Raw genomic sequence first — 16,418 nt, forward strand, 5'->3', positions numbered from 1 at the left:
GTGGCAAAAATTTGGACATGTTAAAATGTGAATGAGGAAATGCCAAAAGTGGGAGAAGTTAACTATAAAAGAGAAAGGGAAAACCTGAGAGTATACGGTCTCTACAATTCAGGATGGATAGGATCCAGAAGATAGATAGAGGGTGTGCCTTAGATAGACAAGGCACCTTTTCCAGTCAAATAAGAGGAAGGAAAGAATGGATGGCTGCAGATGCTGAAGTTGGTGACAAGAAGGTGGGAGGCCTCCTATACGGATTCTGTTCGTTTGTGTGTGTATGTGTGTATGTGTGCCTGTGTATATGTGTGTTTGTGTGTGTGTGTATGAGAGAGAGAGAGCACTGACTAGAGAATGAATTAGGATTGGATATCATACATTGAAGGACACCCCAATCTGCTCATATTCACCTGATGTCCATCCCGAATATAAGATGCATCTATTTTGGATTCTCCTATGAGATGAAGTCTTCATAGATTTAAAAGGCAGTGTCATTTTGACATACTGCAAAGTTTAATAATAATTTATCATATCAGATTAGAACCATATTCATTACTCTGCATTGTGTACTGACTGTGGCATAGGAAGGGATTCTTTTGTATGTCATGGCTATATTGTCCATGAAGTCCATCACTGAGGCCAATAATTTATCACTAAATTTAGTAAGCTATAATTAATTTGTTGATGAAGCTGAATGTTTTGATCAATTATAGAGTGTCAGACTGCTTACCTTCTGTTAAATTATGCACACATTGACCTCTTAAGGATTCAACTTAAAGTGACCACATTATAGTTCTAGGATTGCAACACTAACACTTTACCAACACATGAATAGATGATTGTTTACTCTAAATTTAATGCTTTTTAAAGTGTAAAAAATAGCATGTGTATTGTAAAGAATTTGGGAAAAAATACAGAGGAGAAAATGGATATTGCCCTAATTCTCACCCAGAGAAAACTACTTCTAGTATATTTTACTTTAAATAAGCACAGTTATTTTTTAAAATTTGGATTATACTGTGCAACATTTATTTTCACTTTTCACATTCTGTGCAACATTTATTTTCACTTTTCACTTTCTGAACATTTCTTCATGTTACTAAATATTCTTTGTATTACAATATTCAACAGAATGATTTTAAATGTTAGCATTAGAATACCTATAAATTATGCATATGAAGAATGGTCCATAGTTAAACAGTGCTCTGTTGTCAGTCATCTAAGTTTTTCTAATTTTATATTTTTAAATTGAGGTGATTATCTCTGCACAAAAGTAATTAACATCTCTGATTTTTTTCCTTTAAATATTTAGCTGTTTCTAATTGTCACTAATACTCTGGTTCTCTGAATGAATGAGAGTACAATTGAACATTTGGGGTTTAAATGAAACTATATTTTCGGAGGAAAATTCTCTTAAATCTAAGCATTTTTAAGGATTAATGTACTTTAAGCCTTGACAATGACATATTATCTAGACTTTCTTTGGACACCTGAGATACAGGTGTTTGAAATATAGTAAAGATAACTCTTCTTACTTGTGTGTCACCCAGCTAATTCATCATCTATAATCCAAGAAATGAATCCTTCTATAGAATAGATTTTGCCTTCCCCTTTCAGCCAGAATTTGAATACTTACTTAGATATTGACATTCTGTGACTGTTCTAATAGAAAGATAAACATTTATCTAGACATATGTCTTGAGCTATACTGAGCCAAGTCATATACCATTTACAATTTATACTAATTGAAAGGGAAATTCTTATGTAGCAAATAATGTGGTAGCAGGCTGCTGGCTTATTTATAATTTTGATTTTCCATATCCAGTAACTGAATAATGATTCTGCATTACTTAACATTTTTAAAGTGCAAATTTGAGATGAGTTTTCTAGAACTACTTTATTAGCTAGAAATTCAAGGAAAATAGACATATTTATTTCCTTGCAGTATTCCCCTAAGCATTTTCTGTTCTGTTTGTGAATGTCAACGCATTTTGTTCTGGAAGCATATGCAATAGTGTGAGTGCCTGAGGCATGGGAAGAGGTATGCTATGTAAATTGAAAGTATTCATTATTCTTATCATATTTTAATTTTTGTAACTGCTCTACTAGATGGAGACAATACACAGTAAGTGTGTGTGAATCGTCTTTTAGAGAAGGAAGAAGTTAAGAAACAAAATTAGGTAACTAGTCTCCAAACTAGAAGCAGAACTGAGTCAGACTTATGGAAGTTCTTTAACTCTTGGTCAGTATGTTTGCCAGAATCTGCTATTTCTTTTAATAAAAATACCCCCACCCCACTACACACACACACACACTCTCTCTCTGCTGACATACACCAAAGCTTCAAGAATCTAGTCCCTTGTTCTCATACACTGTCTTCTAACTTTGTAATTTTTCTCTCTCCTCCATTTACCCCCTGGAGTTTTTTTGAAGAAGAGTTTGACTTTTGTTTCACACCTATTTCCTGGAGGTTTTAATTCTTTGCCAAATGAAATCCTTTCATTTTCCAGCTTTGCCCCAAAAGTCATCAGAAAAAAAAAACTGTAGAAGTGTATGCAGAGGCCATCCAGTCCAGCCCCACTGCTTACTAGTAAATTTAATAAAGTTCAGAGATAAATGACTTTTTTAAAGTTGTAAATGATGGCAGAATCAGCAATATAATTTACTTGATTCTTAATTCATTGTTGTTTTAAAAAATCTTATAAAATGACATAGTAGTAAAGATGAAATGGCACAAATTCTAGTAATTTTTTTTAATGTTTATGAGCTGTTTATTTGTAATGTTTTCAGTTTAAATAAGGCAGGGAAAGCTTTTGAAACAGTAGTCTAGGATCCAGAGATGACTTGACAACTGGAGAACAGGTATAACTAGATTGCAGAGATTACAATTGTTTCTTAATCCGCAGTGAAGTTTCTTCCCATGCAAATCCTTCAAATTATGTAATTAACTAGTTTAAAGGGCCTAGACTCATTTTAGTGTATTATGATGAAATACACTTATCAAATTATAGGGGGGAATTTCCAGTCGAGCAGGTTATTCTCCCATAGCCTAACAACAGAGAATTATGGAAAACAAAACATCACAGATAAAAATTGGCTTAAACACTTGCATTAGGAATAAACTGCAAATGCAGAAACACCCCAGAATTGAACCTAAGGGCAGCTAACCAATTTATTTCTTCCCCCAGAAATTAATTTTTCTGGGTTTCTTCATTTATCATCTTTAATAGACATGTGCAGCCTACAACCCAAGGCACTTTTAAACTATGAAGTACTAAAAGATTTTTAAGTGTGTGATTATAAATCCTGCTGCAATAGAATAAAATCCAAGGATAGAATATTAAAACAGCCTTCCTGATTAATGCTTTGAACACTTAAAAGAACATTATCACTGGGGAAAGGGTAAATCATTTTTTTCCTTTAGGTTGGAACAAGGTAATTGTACTTGACAGTAGGCAGGGATGGCGAATTTAGAGGTCACTGATGTAGTTGTGTTCCTAGTTATCTCAAGTGCATAAATAGCTCTCTATATTCCTGCCGATAACCAAGGGAGAGCTCTGCTAGAGGGCCTGGGAGAGTCACATGGAACCCAGGGAAGGAGCTGACAGAAGAGCTGCAGCTCTGTTCAGCTAGAATTGGCCTCACCACTCCCTTGACCAGATCATTTGTTATATGAGGCTGTTTGAAAGGAGAAATAGTGCAGGATATATGTGTGTTTGCTAAAACCAGTAAATAGACTCTCTGTTAGCTGAGCATCCTGCTTTTTCTTTGTCTCCTCTCCCTTGTATGATAGAACTGGACTAATAGGAATAATTAATTCTACCAGAAATCTACATATTCATGCCTAAGGTTTTCTCTCAAAGTCTAAACAGTCTGAAAAATATTTGCAAACACATACACAAAACTTATAATCACTGTGTAGCTGCTTAAATATAAAGACTCAACAGATGGATGCTAAGTTGAATTTATGTTCAAAATTGGATGAAGAATTTGGAGCCCCACTTTCATCTCTGCTGCCATTTGGAAATGGCAGTAGCATGCTCACTGTTTCTAATTCTGATTATCTCTGTATTGCACATCTCATGATTTCTGGGAAAAGCTAGAGTGTCTCTCCTCATGTGCAAGCTACTGCTTATAGAGCTTGTTTTTATAATTGCATAATCATTGCATTCTCAATAGGAAATTTTAGTGTACTAAACAATGTAAGGCATATGAAACCTGTATTTGCCTCATAACAATAATTTTAAATTATTAACCTCACAAAAATTATTTTTCAAATAATCAAGGAAGACTGTATAAAATGACTGAAGTATCATTTTAATAATTAATTTTGTGAATTTTCCTGATCATAAAGTTAGAGAAATCCAATTCTTTATTTTATAAAGAATATAAAAACATAATTTAAGTGAATTTTTAGATAATTCTAGACCAGGTCCAGAACACTTTCTAGAGGATGGTAAGTGATCAAATATATTGAACTATTGGGTGGGGTAAAGGACTGAAAAAGAGAAGCGAAACTTTTCTAATAGTTTATAAAAAGAGGAGAAAGGGATTAATAAGCTTTTTTTTCATAAAGCCAACTGAGTTGAAAATATTAATTGTATACGTTTTAGTCAAACACATTAACATCTAACTGATGCCACTAGAATAACAGGCATTCGGTTTTGCATGTTATAAATTTAGAAACTGAGATAATTTGGACAGGAGTTAGAATGAAGTTTACTTTTACTTTATTCTTTTATTTTTAAGTTTCCTAAGAAAGTAAAATATTTAAACAAGCTTCCTAGGCTATTTTAGCTATGAGAATGAGAAAATCGTTTTCAAACTCATTCCTTCCATTCCTCTTAACATTGGTTGAGAGCTCAGTGTGTGGGTATATTTGTTTTCTACTGCTGCTGTAACAAATTATTGTAAGCTTGGTGGCTGTATTAGTTCACCTGAGACTTGCTGTAAAGAACTACCTGGGGCCAGGCGGTGGTGGCTCATGCCTGTAATCCCAGCACTTTGGAAAGTCGAGACAGGTGGATCCCCTGAGCCCAGGAGTTTGAGACCAGCCTGGCCAATATGGCGAAACCCCATCTCTACTAAAATACATAAATTAGCCAGGCCTGGTGGCACGTGCCTGTGATCCCAGCTACTTGGGAGTCTGAGGCACAAGAATAACTTGAACCTGGGAAGTGAAGGTTGCAGTGAGCCAAGATTGCACCACTGCACTCCAGCCTGGGGAACAGAGCAAGACTGTCTCAAAAGCACATGGTTCTGCTGGCTGTACAGGAAGCATAGCTGGTGAGGCCTCAAGAAACCTGTGATCAGGGTGGAAGGCAAAGAGGAGGGAGACACACCTTCACATGGCGGAGCAGGAGAGAGAGCAGAGACGAAAGTGCTATGCACTTTTAAACAAGCATATCTCATGAGAAGTCACTCACTATCATAAAAACACCAAGGGGGAAGTCTGCCCCCATGATCCAGTCACCTCCCAACAGGCCCCTTCTCCAACACTGAGGATTAGAATTGGACATGAGATTTGGGTGGGGACACAGAGGTAAACCGTATCAATGACTTAAAAGCAACACATATTTCTCTCTCTCTCTCTTTTTTTTTTTATTATACTTTAAGTTCTAGGGTACATGTGCACAATGTGCAGGTTTGTTACATATGTATACATATGCCATGTTGGTGTGCTGCACCCATTAACTCGTCAGCACCCATCAACTCGTCATTTACATCAGTTATAACTCCCAATGCCATCCCTCCCCCCTCCCCCCTCCCCATAATAGGCCCCGGTGTGTGATGTTCCCCTTCCCATGTCTAAGTGATCTCATTGATCAATTCCCACCTATGAGTGAGAACATGCAGTGTTTGGTTTTCTGTTCTTGCGATAGTTTGCTGAGAATGATGGTTTCCAGCTGCATCCATGTCCCTACAAAGGACACAAACTCATCCTTTTTTATGGCTGCATAGTATTCCATGGTATATATGTGCCACATTTTCTTAATCCAGTCTGTCACAGATGGACATTTGGGTTGATTCCAAGTCTTTGCTATTGTGAATAGTGCTGCAATAAACATACGTGTGCGTGTGTCTTTATAGCAGCATGATTTATAATCCTTGGGGTATATACCCAGTAATGCGATGGCTAGATCATATGGTATTTCTACTTCTAGATCCTTGAGGAATCACCATGCTGTTTTCCACAATGGTTGAACTAGTTTACAGTCCCACCAACAGTGTAAAAGTGTTCCTATTTCTCCATATCCTCTCCAGCACCTGTTGTTTCCTGACTTTTTAATGATCGCCATTCTAACTGGTGTGAGATGGTATCTCATTGTAGTTTTGATTTGCATTTCTCTGATGGCCAGTGATGATGAGCATTTTTTCATGCTCGTGTGTCAGCAACACACATTTCTCTAACTGTTCTGTAGGCTGGAAGTCTGATGGATCTCACTGTGCTAGGGTAAAGGTGCCACAGGGCTGCATTACCTTTTGAGTCTCTGAGGGAGAAGTGTTTCCTTGCCTTTTTCAGTTTTTAGAGGAGGCCATCCTCATTCCTTACCTCCTGCATCCCTTCCTCCACCTTCAAAGCTGGAGACACTGTCTATCTCCGACCATTCTTCTATAGTCATGTCTCCCTCTGGCCAGAGCTGGGGAAAGTTCTCTGATTTTTAGGACCCTTTTTTTACATTGGGTCTGCCCAGATAATCCAGGATTATCTCCCCACGTCTGGGTCCTTTACCTTAATCACATCTGCAGAGTCCTTTTTGTCTTGTGTGGTAATGTATTCACAGATTCCAGGGACCGAGAAATGGTTATCTGTGTGTGTGGCGGGAGGTGCATTATTCTGCCTACTGTAATGGGAGGTAGTATTCAGCTCATAGGATGATAAGCCAGCCGGCATCAGAATATATTAATGTAAATATATTTATTTTAAGTAAATTCGGTGTATAATAGTCCATATTTATCAAAGAAGGGAATAATCATCTGTTTTCTTTAAATAAAAGACTTTCATTAACATCATTTGAAATGTTTTATTTATTTATTTATTTTTTGAGATGGAGTCTTGCTCTGTCGCCCAGGCTGGAGTGCAGTGGCGCGATCTCGGCTCACTGCAAGCTCCGCCTCCCGGGTTCACGCCATTCTCCTGTCTCAGCCTCCTGAGTAGCTGGGACTGCAGGAGCTGGTTACCACGCCCGGCTAATTTTTTGTATTTTTAGCAGAGACAGGGTTTCACCGTGTTAGCCAGGATGGTCTCCATCTGCTGACCTCGTGATCCGCCCGCCTCGGCCTCCCAAAGTGCTGGGATTACAGGCGTGAGCCACCGCGGCCGGCCGAAACATTTTTATATACATACAATTTTTTTTTTTTTTTTTTTTTTTTTTTGAGCCCGAGTCTCATTCTGTCGCCCAGGCTGGAGTGCAGTGGCACAATCTTGGCTCACTGCAACATCCGCCTGCTGGATTCAAGTAATTCTCCTGCCTCAGCCTCCCAAGTAGCTGGGATTACAGGCACACACCATCATGCCCGGCTAATATTTGTGTTTTTAGTAGAGACAGGTTTTCACCACGTTGCCCAGGCTGGTCTCGAACTCCTGGGTTCAGGGGATCCATCCACCTCGACCTCCCGAAGTGCTGGGATTACAGGCGTGAGCCACCTGGCCTGTATACATACACTTTTAAAATTAAATTATATTGTTTAAAAGTAAATTATTGTTAAATAACAATAATTCCATTGCCTTCCACAAGTCTTCATATTTTAAATAATATAACAACAAAACTTTGTATATAAAAGTATCGTCTATTCTGTTTTTTTCACTTAATACTTATATATACTATTTTTGAATTGTTGTTTTATTAAGCTTTACACCTGCTGTTGGAGATGTATGTGTTTATAATTTCTTGCTAGTATATATAATGCTCCTCTGAACACTTATGTATTGTATAGCTACTATTTGCTTTTATTGGATAAATCATTTGGAAAAATTCCTGTGAAAGAAATTCCACAGGAGGATTGCATGAAGCCAGGAGTTTGAAATCAACGTAGTTAACATAGTGAGACCGCGTCTCTATAAAAAATAAAAATATTAGTTGAGTGTGGTGGCATATACTTGTAATCCCAGCATCTCGGGAGGCTGAGGCAGGAGGATCATTTGAGCCCAGGATTTCAGGACTACAGTGAGCTATGATTGCACCACTGCACTCAAGCCTTGGTGATAGAGTGAGACACTATCTCAAAAAACAAAACATGAGTCAAGCCCCAGAGCATGAGTTTGCCTCATAAGACAAAACTGGAAATTCCCATCCCCTTTGCCAGGGATTCGTTTAAGAATAAAAACTGTGACTAAATAAGACAAAAGGGAAATGGCTGGAGACCAGTGTCACACAGCCTTGTAAGAATTTTGGTGTATTATTTCCTCTTTTTCTGTCTGTCTGCTTAACCTGCTCTACCTGCTTTTTTGTTATATACTTGTATTTTTGAAATAAAATTGAGTATACATGAGCAGAATTGGCAGTACCAGAAATCCTATGACTCAGCTCTCTTTTCCTGTTGACTTATCAATACTAGGACCAGTCATTATCAGCTTGGTGGAAAAAGACACAGAAGATGTGGAATTAAAAGAATCAAATATTTACTTACTTCAAACTAATATAGCCAATTACATCTTTTTCTTTTTTTTATACTTTAAGTTCTAGGGTACATGTGCATAACGTGCAGGTTTGTTACATATGTATACTTGTGCCATGTTGGTGTGCTGCACCCATCAACTCGTCAGCACCCATCAATTCGTCATTTACATCAGGTATAACTCCCAATGCAATCCCTCCCCCCTTCCCCCTCCCCATGATAGGCCCCGATGTGTGATGTTCCCCTTCCCGAGTCCAAGTGATCTCATTGTTCAGTTCCCACCTATTAGTGAGAACATGCGGTGTTTGGTTTTCTGTTCTTGTGATAGTTTGCTAAGAATGATGGTTTCCAGCTGCATCCATGTCCCTACAAAGGACACAAACTCATCCTTTTTTGTGGCTGCATAATATTCCATGGTGTATATGTGCCACATTTTCGTAATCCAGTCTGTCACAGATGGACATTTGGGTTGATTCCAAGTCTTTGCTATTGTGAATAGTGCTGCAATAAACATACGTGTGCATGTGTCTTTATAGCAGCATGATTTATAATCCTTTGGGTATATACCCAGTAGTGGGATGGCTGGGTCATATGGTACATCTTTTATCTCACAATAGTAGTCCATTTTGGCAACAAGAGTAGATGTATGTGTTTATAATTTCTTACTAGTATATAACAATTAATTGCTAGTTTACAATTTCTTGCTGATGATTAAGTGTCCTTTTTCCCAAAGCAAATCGATTTCAGATATGACAGTACTTCGTTCAATTGCTTGTAATCAAGTTCAGTAACCTTGGAGCCAGGTTCCTACGTGTTGATGTTATGTCCACTTTAAATCATAGAGACCCACCTTTTCTTCCCGCATACGTCCAAGTTTTTGAGGGACATGTGGATGCCTGCCAGTACTGTTTATGTGTTTATCTACTACAAATATGTGTTTATCTCTCTCTCTGTCTCTCTCTCTCTCTCTCTCTCTTTCTCTCTCTCTCTCTCTCACACACACACACACACACACACACACACAATTGTAGGCCTTCAGAGGACAGTGGTTTGTAGTAATCAGGAAAGACTCAGATGGTCCTGAAAGACATGGAAATCTCAGAAGTAGAAATGAATACTAGGATTAAAAGTGTTCCAGAAGTAGAAAACAGAAAGAATAAAGGCCAAGAAGGAAGAAAGAATAAAGGGATATTCTAGACCAATGGACTATAGCTAGAGTTTGGAATCTGTGTAGGCAGTTAGTGGGAGACAAAACTGGAAAGAATAGTTTGGACAGTATTGTAGAGGGCTTTGAACACCAGAGTTAAATTTCTGTTCGATGGACAATGGAAAGACATTGAGGATTTTCTAGTTAGAGAGGATTTGATCACAGCTGGGATTGGAAGCTGCACCTGTGATGGGCAGATATCTGTATACACCATCTTAGTCTGCTTGGACTGCCATAACAAAGCTGTAAACCTGATGGCTTAAACAGTGGACATTTATTTCTCACAGTTCAGAAAGCTGAAGATTCTAAGATCAAGATGCCCCCAGATTCAGTTTCTGGTGAAGACCCTTTTCCTGGCTTGTGGACTGCTGTCTTCTTGCTGTGCCCCACATGGCTGAAGGAGTTACCTGTGGGTTCTTCACCCTCTTCTTATAAGGATAATAATCCCATCATAGGAGCTCCACCTTCATGACCTTATCTAAACCTAATTACCTCCCGTAGGCCTCACCTGCTAATACCATCACAATAAAGGTTTGGGGCTTCCACATATAAACATTCAGTCCGTACATGTACCATCTGGGTGTCTGTTATAACCATAATTCAAATGAGAGGAAGATCTGAACAAGGATGAGAGTGAAGCAAGAGCAAAAGACATTGCAGAGGATGAGGAAAAGAAGAGTTCTCAGACTCTGAAATATTGAGCCAGGGTGAGTGTAACAAAATGCTATCATTGGAGTTGTGGTTAAGTGGTTAGGGCTGTTTTGGATGCTCAGGGATGTTGAATTCAATTTAAGTGATGTGACCTGAGGGCAGAACATATAGATAATTGTAAGCCTTGAGAGAGAGAGATTAGGTTCAATAAAAATGTACCATGAGCAAAAAAAAAAACACAAGCCACATATAATTTAAAGTTTTCTAGTAACTGCATTTTTAAAAAGTCAAGACAAACAAGTGACATTAATTTGAATAATATATTTTTAACACAACATATGGAAATATTATTAGTCCATTGTGTAATCAACATATTCCAACATTTCATTGTGCTTTGGCTATATGTCAAGTACTCAATAGCTGTATAGGTCTAGAATGGGAAACTTAGGAGCCAGTGACAAAGTCAGCTAATTTCTTTGCTTGGGAATGTGAACCCACGTTTGAGTTGTTCCTGCTTTTTTTGCTGTTATGAACAATGCTGTTATGAAACAGTCATATACACAACTCCTGGTGCAAGAATTCTGGATAGTATACTCCTAGGAGTTGTACCTCTGGGAAGTAGCAGGTGAAATGGTGCCAATTTGTTTTCTTTCTTTTTTCTTTTCTTTTCTTTCTTTTTTTTTGAGACGGAGTTTCGCTCTTGTTGCCCAGGCTGGAGTACAATGGCACAATCTTGGCTCATTGCAACATCCACCTCCCGGGTTCAAGCGATTCTCCTGCCTCAGCCTCCTGAGTAACTGGGATTACAGACATGCACCACTACGACCAGCTAATTTTATATTTTTAGTAGAGACAGGGTTTCTCCCAGTTGGTCAGGCTGGTCTTGAACTCCTGACCTCAGGTGATGCACCTCCTTCGGCCTCCCAAAGTCCTGGGATTACAGAAGTGAGCCACCGCTCCTGGCATGCCAATTTGTTTTCTAAGATTGTTGTTCCAGTGTACACACCCACTAGTAGTGTGTAAAAGAGTCCTCACCTTATTCCACATCCTCAGGAACAGTATAGTCACATTTCTTCATTTTGATCAATCTAGAGAGTATAAAATTGCTTTGCATTTGTTGTAATTTGAATGTTTTCTGATGATTAATAATTTTGAACATTTTTCATATGCATAAGAACATCTTTTTCATTCAAATATAAATACATATTATGTAACCCATATACTGTCACTTGTATGTTGTATTATATATTTCTTCAAATATAAAAATTTGTTATCTCACAAATACTTATTGAACATCTGCTATGTGCTACATATTGATCTAGGCACTTGGGGAAAAAAAGAGCCCCAAATTCCTGCAATCATGGAGTTTACATTGTGTAGTATATATTGGGTGGGGGCAAAGAAAAGTAAAATACTGTACATCATATGATGTTAGTCTGGCTCATCCATTTCACCTCATTCAGTCTTGGGTTCTGCAAATGTAAGAAGGAAGTGGTAATACTACCTGTCTTATGATGTTTATTAAACACATATGAAGGACTTGGCACCATATCCAATAGATAGTAAGGATTCTGAAAATGCTAGTGGCAATAATAATAATAATAATAATAATAATAATAATAACAACAATATTATTATTTCCTCCTTTCTTGCTTCTACTTTTTATGCAGTATTTTTTAAATCAGAACTACTGAAAATTTAAGAGTAACATGTTTTTGTTATTGTTGAAGTGTTGGCTCTCATTTGGGTGAACTTGTGGTGTTTTCTGCAACAAGACATGACTTTGGCTTATTTTGAGATGTGTTATTTCCAAGCTTCTTAAATTCCAAGAATCAACAGCCTGAAGACATGCATGTTTTAAAAAGCTACATCATGTTTAATAGCCAAAAATGTGGGGAAATACCTAGAAATGTTTTGTATAATTCAGGACTGTGTTATCCCAGTATAAATGTTGCTTGAATTAATCATTTCAATCCAACAACCAATTTATTGAAAACCGACTGTGTGCAATGTACAGTGTAGAGGAGATGCATATGACCTTATTAATCTTTGAAACAATTATTTGTTCCCCTTTCTTAGATAATGATGTTGAAAATGATCTTCAATCAGACATCAGTTGAACACTGCAAGACACATACAGGGAAGCAGAAAGAATGCAACTTCTTCTTAATAGCTGTTCGCCTGGCTTCACTGAACCAGATCTTGGATCCTTGGGTTTACCTGCTGTTAAGAAAGATCCTTCTTCGAAAGTTTTGCCAGGTAGCAAATGCTGTCTCCAGCTGCTCTAATGATGGACAGAAAGGGCAGCCTATCTCATTATCTAATGAAATAATACAGACAGAAGCATGAAAGAAAACACTTAACTTGCATGTGCACAGCTTTTGGTAACAAATATCGCTAAACCTTACTGTGAATTTAGGCATCTCTGGCATGCCACTATTTATGCATTGAAGTGAAATTTTTGGTATAAAGCTAAATGGTCTTAGAAGCATAGAAAATCCCTATGTGCCAAAAGTAGTGAAACACAAACAAAGGAAAATATAATAATAACAGTCTAGTGTTTTTGTTGAGTCTGCCATTTGTAGCTGAATATGTGATTAATTATGTGATGAAAACATTTTTTATAAATGATCTTGGTCTATTGGGGAACGCGGATAGTTAATATTCCAGTACACTGAATACATGAGGAATTTAACCACATACATCATTGAAGATAAGGGATAGCAGTTTGTTTTTATTCAAAGACATTGCTGTGTTCTCTTTCATTGCATCTCTCACTTTCTGTCACTTTTTTTCCTCCTTACATTAAAAAAAGTTTAATTACAGTTGAAAATGTATAATGTGCTTATAATATTCATCAATACTGTTATTCAAATATTGCTCAATATAGCAAATTAACTCCTAACCTAACAAAGTTTAAGTTTAGTTGGATTGATAATTAGATTTACTTTTTATCTGAATAAGAACCAATTCCGTTTGTTTGAAATATGGAGTTTGTGACTACCCAAATCGCTAATTATTCTTTCTTTTGAATATATTTTGCATTTCTACAAGCCTAAGGAAGATTCATAAAACTGACCTATGGGAGTTGTGAAGTGGTTTTTCAGAATGCTATGTAAGGACAGATTTGAGCACTAACTATAGGTACTCTGAATATATAATTTCCCTTGATTTTTCACCAGAAGTGTTCCCCAGTCTTTGACTCATTACATTCCAATACTGATTCCAAAACAAATAAATATTTTGAAGAGTCAGTGAATACTTTCCATTGTTTGGCCTATTTATATAAGAAAATTAATAACATTGACCCTTCACAACTCTTCTGCCTGCTCCCTAAAGTGGCTCTATCTAAATATTTATTACTAAAATGTTTTTCCTACAGTCCACATCAGTACAAACCTCAATAGCTAAGCCTGATATATTTGTGCACAAGTGGATCACTACATTAAGTTTCGGGAATTGCGCTTCTTAGAAATGTCTCCCCACCAAACATAGTAATCCTGTAGTTTACGCCTGCACAAAGCTTGTCGTATTCTTTGGTGCATTGATTTTGTAAACCCAGTAACTTCTTATTGCAAAGATTTTCATTTGCAGTTTCTCGTACTGCTTTTCTAGTTTTTTAAAAGCTTGAGATTTATTTATACTTCTTGTAGTAACTGCATATTTGTGTGTGTGTTTAGTGGTCATTTGGTAAAGAATTAATTTCGGTAGGTGCAATATGTCTTATCAGATTGATATATACACCAGCCTATGTCATCGGGACAAATCATTTTAAATGACCATGTCAAATTGAATTTGGAGACAAAATCTGCTGAGAGTGCTTATGTAATTCATGATGGTTCTACTAATCTAAATTTTGGGAAAGATAAATAGACTATACTAAAACCTCCCGATGCCATAGAATTGGATTATCCCATGGGTCAACTCATTGAGTATAAGACAAAACTACCTACTTTTTTTCAAAAGTGCACTTAAATCACATAATAAAGAGGCTTTACCTCTTGGGTGATCCTGTGACCCTAAGTTCTAATCAGATAGACACAGAGGCAGTGTAGATTTGCGTGGCATGAGCATGATTAAGTTATTCCTTCCAGCATCTAGTATAGCACCTGGAATATAGAAATTGTCCAATAAATATTTATTCAGTGAATCAATGAACAGAAGTTTGCCAGAACAGTACACATTGGGAAGGCACATACCACATGATTGAAGTGCTTCATGCCATTACAGTCCATTGGGCTGATAAAGTCAATGATTTCTTCTTGTTTAATTATAGAAATATGAATTTACCTTCAAGGGTGCAGTGTCATATTGCTGTAAAACAAAGTGTTTTATTTATACTAACAATTTAGGAGACCGATACTTACAAATGATAGTGGACATTACTACCAAAAGAATATCATTTTTCATCTAACCACAAAAATACAGAAACGCAAAAAGCCTGAAACTTACTCTTAACTGCAAAATAAATTCCTGCCCAGGAGATATATTTTAGGAGGGGATGAATGGCAGCTTTTGTGTTTTTTTAACAAGCTTGAAAGGGAGGTGGAAAAGAAAGAAATTATGTAAATGGCATATGAGTTTTGTTATCTAGACATTCATTAGTCCGGGGAAACCTGATAAAAAATGAAAATCCCAAATGATTTCAGCCTTTTTATGATGGCTGAGGTTAGATTTCAGAGATGTACAGAGACTAAGGCGGTGGTTAGAAAGAGGATATACGTAGTCACAGCAGAAAGTCGTGTCTAAGTTTAATTTTATTGGCTTTCAAGTTCACTCATGTATACTTAGTTTGTCCATACATATGTCTAATCAGGAAAAATGCATGTATAGATTATGACATTCCTGAACTTTGAAGTATTGGTTAAAAGACAGTTAAAGGCCAAGAAAACCATGTTGGAAGAAGTGAGCGAATGAAATGTAGAAATATATGTAAAATTAGCAAGTGTCAATTTTACCAAGTAGTGTTTATTTTCCAAACAATGAATTTATATAGTATACTGAGTCATAGAAGAGAATGATCACATATTACTTAATGAGAGCAGTTTACTTTTCAAATAAAATAGCTATGATGAATGTCTTAAAAGTATCTTGAAGTTGAAGAAACAAAAATGAGTTATCTCAATATTTACCAAATTAACCTAGTGCTGTATATATCCCAAGATATTTTAGGTAAATGTAAGTGTTTAATCGTACCAGATTTAAACTAGTCTGAAATACAAGGTATACATATATTTACACTTACATTTCTTTATTTTATGAAATATCTCTTGACTATGTTGCAGAAAATAATTGCAAAACCTCATGTAAGTTAACTATGAAAGATCCTGTGAGCACATTGGTGTTGAGTGACAGACAAACTAAAAACTGGCAAACAGTATTTTAATAAGGGGGTCACTCTGCGGCAGTATTCTAATATTGGATTTTCAAGTAGATTAGGCTTTTTATTTATTCAATACTTTTTATGATTTTGTTCTTTTTGACTCCAAATTATTGGTCAGCTTTCAACCTTCTCCACATCGGCAATCATTTAATAGTTCTTTTGGTTGAGATCAACTCAGAAAAAGAAAATAGAAAACTTTTGTTCTTTGAAATTTTAGATATGCATAATATCTAATTATTTTCATAATTTAACCCCAAAAGCTTCTCCTGCAATACACGGGATTCTAGGAGCTGAATGACATAGGGAGACTACAGAGCATTTATTATTACAAACGCGCAAAAAACTTAATTTGAAGAATTAAAATTTCTATCTTTTATCTATATAACAAGTACAAACCATCAACAATGACAAAATTTAACAGCTGCTTGTTTATTGCTTGTTTAATGTGTTTACATATCTCAAAATCTGTTAAAACTGAGGTCTAAAAAATGTACAGAATTGTGCAACTGCAGCTTAGTCCATGAGACTTTTCTGAGTTGCAATAAAGTGCTGACACAAAGTGAC

The 16,418-nt window shown here is 36.6% G+C and overlaps 1 protein-coding gene across 4 annotated transcripts in view; it reads left to right on the plus strand.

Annotated features, from left to right (window-relative positions):
- PTGER3 (prostaglandin E receptor 3) overlaps positions 1 to 16,418 on the plus strand; it is a 212,381-nt gene that overhangs the window by 24,423 nt on the left and 171,540 nt on the right. For all 4 annotated transcript variants that reach the window (XR_004060415.1, XM_030942471.1, XM_030942469.1 and 1 more), the window contains exon 2: positions 12,551 to 12,730. Coding sequence is in view for 3 of the 4 variants with exons in the window: in XM_030942471.1 (XP_030798331.1) it covers positions 12,551 to 12,730 (180 nt within the window). In the remaining variant the exon portion in view is untranslated. The remainder of the gene's footprint in view (positions 1 to 12,550; positions 12,731 to 16,418) is intronic.

Source organism: Rhinopithecus roxellana, chromosome 12 (assembly GCF_007565055.1).
Source record: "Rhinopithecus roxellana isolate Shanxi Qingling chromosome 12, ASM756505v1, whole genome shotgun sequence".
NCBI lineage: Eukaryota > Metazoa > Chordata > Mammalia > Primates > Cercopithecidae > Rhinopithecus > Rhinopithecus roxellana.